General features: G+C 42.4%; 1 protein-coding gene and 1 pseudogene across 1 annotated transcript; both read right to left on the bottom strand.

The window, feature by feature from the left end:
* Nucleotides 1-1,844: 1,844 nt before the first annotated feature.
* LOC145465722 (uncharacterized) lies at nucleotides 1,845-3,807 on the bottom strand (annotated as a pseudogene).
* A 93-nt stretch (nucleotides 3,808-3,900) lies between these two features.
* On the bottom strand, nucleotides 3,901-8,475 carry LOC145465723 (uncharacterized). The gene is made up of 2 exons (XM_081449493.1): nucleotides 7,264-8,475; nucleotides 3,901-7,213 (listed from the first exon to the last, which is right to left on the bottom strand). The coding sequence occupies exon 2, from the start codon at nucleotides 5,053-5,055 to the stop codon at nucleotides 3,931-3,933; it is 1,125 nt and encodes a 374-aa protein (XP_081305619.1). The 5' UTR covers nucleotides 5,056-7,213; nucleotides 7,264-8,475; the 3' UTR covers nucleotides 3,901-3,930.
* Nucleotides 8,476-9,633: the final 1,158 nt, after the last annotated feature.

Below are 9,633 nucleotides of genomic sequence, written 5' to 3'. Positions count from 1 at the left end.
CCCCCGCAAAAAACTGTTCAGAAATTACTATCGCAACGCAAAATAATGAGAAAACTACACAGTGTTGAAGAAAAAGGCCTTTTAATGCAATATCATTCGATAAACATCAAAAACCTGCCGAAGCGATTAACAAATAAAGTTTCAAATAATGCATACTAAATTAGATGGAGTGTTGGAACTGATTTTCATTCATTTATCACGTCAAGTCGCAAGAGCGTGGGAAAACGAGTCTGCAATGTCCTTCGGGTGGTCAGCGGCTAGGGATCCAGTCGTGACCCCATAACTCAGATCACGCTGCGGCCAAAACGGTGTGGCGGTTGGGGAAGTACTTCTTTTTCAGTGAACATCATTTGTGAAAACATAACATAACATTGTTCCACTAAACGTTTTCTGGCCGGGAAAAATTGTTTTCCTATTTGTGCATTCGTTTGGATTCCGCCGCTATTTATACAAATGACGTCAATGGCCGCTGTCACGCCATGACATTTTCCAGATTCAACTTTCGTTAGCAGATGGTAATTTCGAGTTTTTATTTTCTTTTTCTGCGTATTTTTCATCTTTCTTTCTCTTTTCATTCTACGTCCTTCTACTTAGGATGGTCTTTGAATGCCTAGCAAGGTTTAAAGTGGCATTTACCACGCTATCCACGGCCGTATTGGCAAAAGAGAAGTTTTTCGCCGAAGTAGCAGGATAACGGTAAACACGGTAACTTTGAACGCTTTGTACAAAGTCAATATACCTTGGCCGAAAAATGTTTTTCCAGAAACGTGATGTATATCCCTCCAATGTCTGATTCATCACTGTGATTGCTTTCAAAAGCGTTGAACTTTTGAGAAATAATTATTTTAAAATCAGTTCCAACGCTCCATCTAATTTAGTATGCATTATTTGAAACTTTATTTGTTAATCGCTTCGGCAGGTTTTTGATGTTTATCGAATGATATTGCATTAAAAGGCCTTTTTCTTCAACACTGTGTAGTTTTCTCATTATTTTGCGTTGCGATAGTAATTTCTGAACAGTTTTTTGCGGGGGCTTATTTTCGGCCTGATTTTGCTGCTATCAGACGGAAAAAGTTTGTGGCTCTATATTTTTGGTTTAAAGCGAAACTGAAACAAAAGAAATTCATTTTTAAGTGTCACTGTCAGTAAGGACCAGGCAGGGTCCACGGATCGAGGTCGGCCGATTCCCTCCAAACTTTCAGCATTTTTCCCCTATCAGATAAGATAACGACCGGTGGTATTTTTAGTAAGATAAAATAAATTTCATAGAATTTAGACCACCCCCCTAGTTTTTGGTGCTATTTTGGCCACGTGAGACGGGAAATTTGGGTAAACTTCCATGAATGATTTTACGTTTTTCGCATTAGCCTTGTTCATTTATACGAACTGTACATACTTCTCAGTCTATAAACAGCTCATGTCTCCAATATAAACGAATTTGGTTAAAAATAACTTACTTCGGAATGGTTCCAAATATCATCACTTAGAGGCTATCGTAAATAAGAAGAATTTTGGCAATTTTTAAAGCTGGTTTTCTCTAAAGTGCGGCAGTTTATTTCCAGATCAAAACTAGTTTTTATTAGTCTGTCTTAAAGTCTTTACAAATACGCAAACTCTCATTTGGCAAGTTAAAATCCTGTCGCGTGAGCTCTCTCGCGACTTTAACCTAATTTCCTAATTTGCATAATTGTAGTTTTTCCGGGAAAAATTTCCTCTTGATTTGCGACATGTTAGAGGCGTTTATTGGCTTTTTTACTATGACTAAGAGAAAAATATAACTTTTTTCAGATAAGTGGCTATACTTCAACCGCATATTTTGTCATTTCGTGGGTCAAAATCCCCTCCCGTAAGCTTTCTTCAAATTTGACTAATTTGCATGTTGTCGATTTTTCCCCGGAAAACTTCGCGTATTTGTTGATATTACATACAAGCGATGATGACCCTACACCTAATGAAACAAATTTTCTTTAAGTTCTTGTTTTTGAAACTATTGTTGTTTCGATCTTGCAGACGTTGACAGTCCACAACGAACATGACAGTTCGCGAATCGAATTCTGTCATTTTAATAACCACGGACATGCAAATTAGTATGCCAGACAGACTCAAGATTGTGTTTTGTAAGTTAGTGAACAGTTTTGGAGACTACCAGAGTTATTTATTCACCACATGTGATGGAAGGCAAACAAGTTGCCGAAATGACCGTCAATTCGGTGGAAGAGGAAATGTAATTCGAACATTAAGTAACATGGCTGTGCAAATTAGTGAGTCGAAACTTAATACACTGTTACGTAATAAATTCCTGGCTGGGAAAGTGACAAAACGTTACTAAAGCTGAGCAATCCGTGCTTATTGCTGCTGAAATCTTCCTATTTCTTTAAGCACAGCTTTTTCGTCGATGAAGAAAACCCGGATTGGTTTTATCCATGATAGCATTTAAGCATGGCAACGGACAGCTGGCGTTTAGCAATACGTAAAAATCCTTGCAGTTTTCGTTTTACTGTGTTTACCATAGCATTCATTCAGTTTTCAGTCTTATATTGTTTACAATTTTACAAGTATTTATAAACCCTGATATGTAAGGGTCCCTGCACCTATCTAAAAGGCCCCAATAGAGAAGATGGGGGTAGAAGCAAAGAGATCCTCCCTACTAAAACCATGTGACGTTATTTTTGAAAACATGCGCAACTCTCAGAAGATTTTTCAATGGCCTCGAAGAAAGTCTTTTTTCTTGACAGCGGTCCACTTGTCGTCAAGTGTAGCTGATTGCAGATTTCTTTCAGAACTGCCAGTTTGAGTGAGTCAAGGTTCTTGTTCTTTACAAGTTCGCAGATATTGCTATCACCCACGATGATTGGATGGCTTGGTTTACCCGTATCATCCATCACCAAACTTCTAAGGGTGTCAAGGGCCATTTCCGACTCTGCGGCCTCGATGTCTTCCTCAGGGATTTCCTCCGCATCAATACCCCTATGACGCAGCGCCGCTGTCTGACGTGAAAACAGGCTGCTGCGCAGTCCTCCACTCTTCGGGCTTGAACGTGAGCTCTCCGTCTTCGTTTCTGAGGGTCTTCATCTCCCTCGCTACCTGCACAGGATCGGCCTTGTTTCCAGTTCTTGCACCCTCTTCAAATTTCTTCATCAAGAAGGCCGTGACGTTATCAGTCATTCTGGTGGGTCGTTTTGTTATCTTCAGAGCCCACCCCAATGGTCTAGGGTCATATCCTCTGACAGTGCTGCCACTATCCTCACTTTGCGATGAGGTTGATGGCACATCCGGAGCAAACGTCACCCCCGTCGTAATTCCCGCCCATTTCCTCCTAACGCGGTCATACATGGACTCGCAGTCCACCTCAAGACGGTGCTTGCCCGTGTCCATATGGTTGTCTGCCTCTCCTTGGGTCTTGAACGTGAGGACGCATCCAGTCTCTTGGCAAGAGTAGATCTCGGACTGGTGCCTGACGCTCTCACCCACACTTCCCCTGTGTGTAGCTTGACCAAATGGCTTTATCACCCTTACCCCAGTATCTCCCTGTGGTGTAACTCCAAGACCACTATAGGCGATGAGGCGTCCAGGGCCGATGTCGTACGCTTTCCACACACGGATGCCACACTCCTCATACTGGAAACTGTTCAACACGCTAATACCTGGTATCTTGCCATCTTTGTTTCTCTCCCTGGTCGTGTCCACCTCGACGACCACTGCTCTGCACCCTTTGATACCAACATTTGATTCTAGTGCTGTTTTCATATCCTCAGCAGTGACGACGTCGTGCCTCTCGTTAACCCAGCGCTTTATGTGTGCCTTCATAGCAGCAGTCTTCCTATCGCAGATGTCCTTACCAGCCTGTGGCTCTGAGAAATCATGTCGCACTGGCCTGACATCGGTTCTCACCCCCACTTCTCTAAGACTTAGCAACAGATGCCCATTGTGTTAACATCCAGCGTTATCTGATCGGAGGTAGGCTGTTGTCACAACTGGATACTCCTGTTTGACTTTGTGCAGCAAGTCCTCTATGATTGAAAGAACGGCAAAGCTATTTTGGGAGCAGTTGTTGAGAATGTGTACAAAACACTCGACTTCATGCTTGCTGTCCACTGTTGCTCTAGTGATTACTGCGCTGATATGCCAGCTTCTTCCCCTCTTGCCAAAAAAATCACTCATCTGTTCTCTGTATTGCACAGGCAGAAACTTCATGGCCCAGTCCATTATGACAAGACACGAGTTCTCGTCTAACTTCTGGAGGATATGTTGCTTGGCTTCGTCCTGGTTACTTGACCGTAGCAAGTGAGCCTTCCAAGCCTGTATGTTGTGCACACACTCTGTGTACTCAAACCTCAGCCTACCCCTCACCTCTTCTGTCATGTCCGCTTTGTCTTGCATCTCTGCCACCTCTCTCAGTACTCCTTCCAGACTCTCACAGCGCTCACATTCGTAGCAGTGTTGGTGATCACATTCGCTCCTAAACTCCCATACACTACTGTCACTTAGTGCGTGGACCGTGCACTGATCACCGCAATGTCCACCTCGTCCGATATGTGTCTTGAAATCATTCTTCAAGTACCTTTTTCCATCCTTTAGTAATTTCTGAGTGGCAGTCACGCTGATGCCCTGATCTGCTAAGCCCTCCAACATCAAAAATACCTGGTCAAATGCCTCTGTACCCTCTGCAGTGGTGTTGTCAAGTCCCTGAAGGGATTTCTGCATAGAGGCCGAACACACCTTAATCATTCGGTAGAGAGAACGCTGGCTCGCTGGCTCGAACTCTTGTTCTTTACAATAGTCTAAATATTGTCTGATGATGCGTGAAGGGATGACGGTCCTAATGACCGCTGGTGTGATAATCTTCTCTCCCAAATCAAGCTTGAGAGTTTTTGTCCCGAACGCCACGTCCTGGACAAATTCTGGTCTGGAGATATATTCAATGAAATGATCCACCTTTTCGTGCTCAATTATTGTACGGAAACTAGGAATTTCGGGGAGTGGTTGGCCTTTTCCGGCTTCTGTTGCATGCTGGCGAGCTTGATCAATGCGCCCTTTGGAGAGCCCAGGGATCATCGCTTGAAGCTCAGCTCTTGAAAAGTCGTCTGCAAAGAGGGAAAGGATCTGTCGCTTTGTTTGCCAATGACCTGCTTGCCCATAGGCCTTGACTAAAATGTCGACAAGACCAGAGTTGGGATCAAAACGCTTGCACTTGCCTTGGTTGTCTCTGTTTGGATCCAAAAGTACCTCCGTTTGTAACGCCTTCCAAACCAATTCTTCTCGGCCGGGAGTGATGACAGACAATGAGGTCGCTATAGTGTCTTTAGCTTTGCGGATGTAATATCGCTGCTGGGTGTCAGAGACGTCGCCCAGGTCGTGTTCAGGGTGGACATTACAGGGCTGTACCGGCCACCTGAAATGCTGTGGACAGCTTCGTTTAATTTCTGCCGTTTGCTGTTTTGGTCCTCCATCTCGTCAACCCATATGCTAATCTCTTCTTCTGGTATCGAGGCTTGGGACGAATGGGACTGCAAAGAGACTGTTTCTGACCCCTCGCCAGTGCTTGAGACCTCTGCACACACCGTGGCTGGCATTGTGCTCTCCTCACAAACAGTAATGACAGAGAAAGTGGCGGAATCAGACTCCTCGATATCGTCTCCAATCCCCAAGTTGTCTGAGTAAGGATCCTGAAGCGTAATGAAATGGATTAGCAAATTATGAACAAGATTATTAGCAACTCCTCAAAGATCTCCAATACATGTAACTGTGGAAGCTCTATATGTGTTTCCTAGCCGATGCCAAAGGGCGCTCTCGCATTTTTGTTCTTGTTGGTGTCTTCAAGCACTGGTCATTATTTAAGAGCGGTTGAATCTTAGTTAGGACTGGGACCAAGTTGCCATTCAGAAACCGTTCTCGACGCGTGATCGGGAAACTCGGATAAACCGCTATCTTTATAACTAGGTCCAAAGCCTCTCGGAAATCGACCACGCCTAAACGATTCAAAACGGACACCCATTGAAGAAAAGACAGGAAAACCAACAAAGATACCTTTTATTCATGTTGCCAGTCGTTATAGATATCAGAGCACCTGTGGGGCACATCAAAAAATCCTCTGATTACTAAGCTATGAATGGGCAATGTGTAGTAGCTTACCTGCTCTCCATACATGAAACAGCGAGCCTTACGGGATTTGTAGTGTACTCCGCGACAGTTGGAACACACAGCTGTCAATAAAAATGATAATGATAAGTAGATTAACAATACTGACCACAATCACCATCACGATCATCATCAACGTGAGTCACCCTTACCGTCACCGTAACCATCGCCATCATGGTCATCGTCATCGTACCCAGCTTAACTAAGGACGGCTGCCCAGTCTTATTAACCCATTAAGGTTATTTCGGGCAGCCATGTACTCTTTTTATTTTAACTTAGTTTTGTTCATTTAATTTCTAGCTGACTGCAGATAAAGTTGTCGTTGTTGTTGTCAATCTGGTTTGTGCACTTACGCAACACCAAATTAAAGTGCTGTAATTTCCTTTCATGACAGCCAAAGGGAGGAAGGCGAGTGAAATAATGGGCGGTGGGCGTCCCTTGCAGCCCCACCCACCTTCCCATGCCCTCTAGGCCCCCTCCTGGTTCCCCTCCTCCCCATTCTCTCCCATTTGAAGTCATTTTGCAGGCAGGGTGCCTGATTAGCAAATTACCACTTCAGTCCACCTCGAAGCACTACCATAACGCCCCACCCTCTCCCTCCCTTTTTTTCAGAAAAAGTTATAAGGATATGAGACGATATAACAGAATCGAGCAATGCCTTTGTTTATTTAAACGAGTCGACTAAAAGCTAAAAGCTCATTCAAACACAAAAAACAATGGCATGGGATTACGTCTGGCTTCCTTCCCTTGGCATATTCCAATAAAAATTACAATTTATGTACTGACCATATGAACAAGCGCAAAGTAAAATACGCACCTTCGAAATAAAGTTTTCGTTTGTATTTACCAGTCAAGCCCACCCCGCAATTCTGAGGATTATCGCTGCGGTCTGGCTGCACTCAGTTTGTACTTACCCGAGCCGATGGGAACTGTGGCATGGTGAAATTGATAAATTTCTTCCGACAAGGTGGCGTTTACGCGGCACGGTTTCATTATAGTTTTCCGCGGTCCTCGATGACTTGAATACGAGCATGTGTTGCTCTTTCTGCCAGCCCAGTCTGTAGTTAATTTTTTTCTATGTCTCGGGCATATTGTCATTGATGTTTTCTCGTCTTCGGTTGCAACAAAGTATCCAGCTCTACTCAGGATCAGGTCAACCTCATTAACGTTTTCGTCTCCGGTTCGCTGTTGCCTTGATCTCACTCCCAGGCTTAGTAGATGTGCAGTAATGTCTAGCTTACACGCCAACAGGGGTACAATCTGCGACCCCGTGCCCTCCAAACTACAGGCAGAATCAGGAGAACTGAACGAGCAAGTCAAAGTAACATTCATGTTGCAAACAGCAACATCAGCTAAATTGGATCAGTGTAAAGAATCGACTACAGCTGTCTGCAGATGATAAGATAAGGAATGGAAAATTATCCTTCCTGACAGTGTACTTCTACCAAAAATCAGAACCGCTCAATATTTTAAAGAGTTTGACAAAATGCTCCGGTGCAGTATACTATGCAAAGCCACCGTACTAATCTGAAAAAGAAATGTGTTGCTCTTAGTCATAAATACCTGGAATGCGTCGCAAATTAGTCAAGCGTGAAATATTTCCGGGAAAAACTACAATTATGCAAATTAGGAAATTAGGTTAAAGTCGTGAGAGAGCTCACGCGACAGGATTTTAACTTGCCAAATGAGAGTTTGCGTATTTTTAAAGACTTTAGGACAGACTAATAAAAAATACTTTTGATCTGGAAATAAACTGCCGCACTTAAGAGAAAACCAGCTTTAAAAATTGCCAAAATTCTTCTTACTCACGATAGCCACGAAGTGATGATATTTGGAAGCGCTCCAAAGTAAGTTATTTTTAGCCAAATTCGTTTATATTGGAGATATGAGCTGTTTATAGGCGGGGAAGTATGTACAGTTCGTATAAATGAATAAGGCTAATGCGAAGTACGTAAAATCATTCGTGGAAGTTTACCCAAACTTCCCGTCTCACGTGACCAAAATAGCACCAAAAACTAGGGGGGTGGTCTAAATTCTATGAAATTTATTTTATCTTACAAAAAATACCACCGGTCGTTATCTTATCTGATAGGGAAAAAATGCTGAGAGTTTGGAGGGAATCGGCCGACCTCGATCCGTGGACCCTGCCTGGTCCCTAGTGACAATGACACTTAAATAGTATTCGGTAACCTCTGCTTGGGAGATAAAAATCGGCCGATTTTATTTTTTAGCCGGAAATCATCGGTCGTTTCTTAGGCGCAGGGCCTCTTAAAGAAACACGTCAAGGACATTGCCGGGTTTTCTTTCAGCAAGGAAGCGACTATGATCAGTGCAAAAAAAGATGATTTTATATATTTTTGATCTGTCTAATTTCTGGCAATATTGTCTTAATTAGGTTCTAGTGAATCAAATATGTATATATGATTATTAATTTTCCCCTGAACATAGTTCTTATTCTTTTGTTAATATCTTTCGTGTTTGTAAAATTTTATATTTTGTGTATAATAGGTCTACATCAGCTGTTCGGCTGCCAAATATCCTCTGCAACCTACTTATCAACTAAAGTTTACTTACTTACCTACTTACTTACTTAGTAATGAATGAATGAATGAATGAATGAATGAATGAAAGAATGAATGAAAGAATCAATCAATCAATCAATCAATCAATGATTGAATGAATGAGAAGAAGGAAGAGAGAGAGGGAGAGAGAGAGCCAGAAGAAAGGGAACTTTTGTGACGAAAATGGGGAACTTTGGTGAGGGAAACAGGGAACTTGTGTCATGCTCTTAGAGAACTTTAAGGACGTCACTAGGGAACTTTTGTGACGACACTAGGGAACATTTGTGACATTTGGAAACTTAAGCGACTTGAATAGGTTATTTTCGTGACCTAAACAGGAGAACGTCTGTAAGGTTCATTTCCTGTAGTAAATTTTTGGCAAAACGTCACTTTCAGCACAACAGAAGCGACAGGTATTTCCCTTGTTGATTATCAACTTTAATGGAAACAGAGCGCAAACAAATATGGTGCTTTTCCATCTAACTTGAATGCAATCCCAGTTACTTCTAAATACTGACTAGTCTCATTTATTCAACGGTCCAACATTTTATTTAACCAGACACTCATCTTTAAACATCGTAACATGAAATGTAAAAGTCTCTACGGACACTCAGTTCGACACAATGAGGTCTTAACCCTGTTACAATATCAAAAACATACAGCGCTGCAGTTTAATCACAGAGTAGGCGAATAATGTATATTAAGGGTGTTTGAGGTGTTTGATTCTTGTGTTTTGCGGCTTTAAACTTTACGTCCCCTTTGCGGCATGAAACTGTCTTGAATGGCAAAAGAAGGCTAGTTATGGAAATAAATTTGAACTTTGCCTGTTTTTCTTTCAGGTGCATTAGACAGTGACTTGAATTGGATAGTATAACCGATCAAAGCAACGTGAACTTTATCAAAATCTCTAGCAATCCTTTTTACGCGCGATACC

Source organism: Orbicella franksi, chromosome 13 (assembly GCF_964199315.1).
Source record: "Orbicella franksi chromosome 13, jaOrbFran1.1, whole genome shotgun sequence".
In the NCBI taxonomy this organism is placed as follows: Eukaryota; Metazoa; Cnidaria; class Anthozoa; order Scleractinia; family Merulinidae; genus Orbicella; species Orbicella franksi.
Note: the sequence above shows the minus strand (reverse complement) of the source record. Positions and strands in the feature narration are given on the sequence as shown.

Excerpts from the sequence above, each read along its gene's own strand:
- LOC145465723 (XM_081449493.1), bottom strand. The coding sequence starts at position 5,055 with ATGATCCCTGGGCTCTCCAAAGGGCGCATTGATCAAGCTCGCCAGCAT.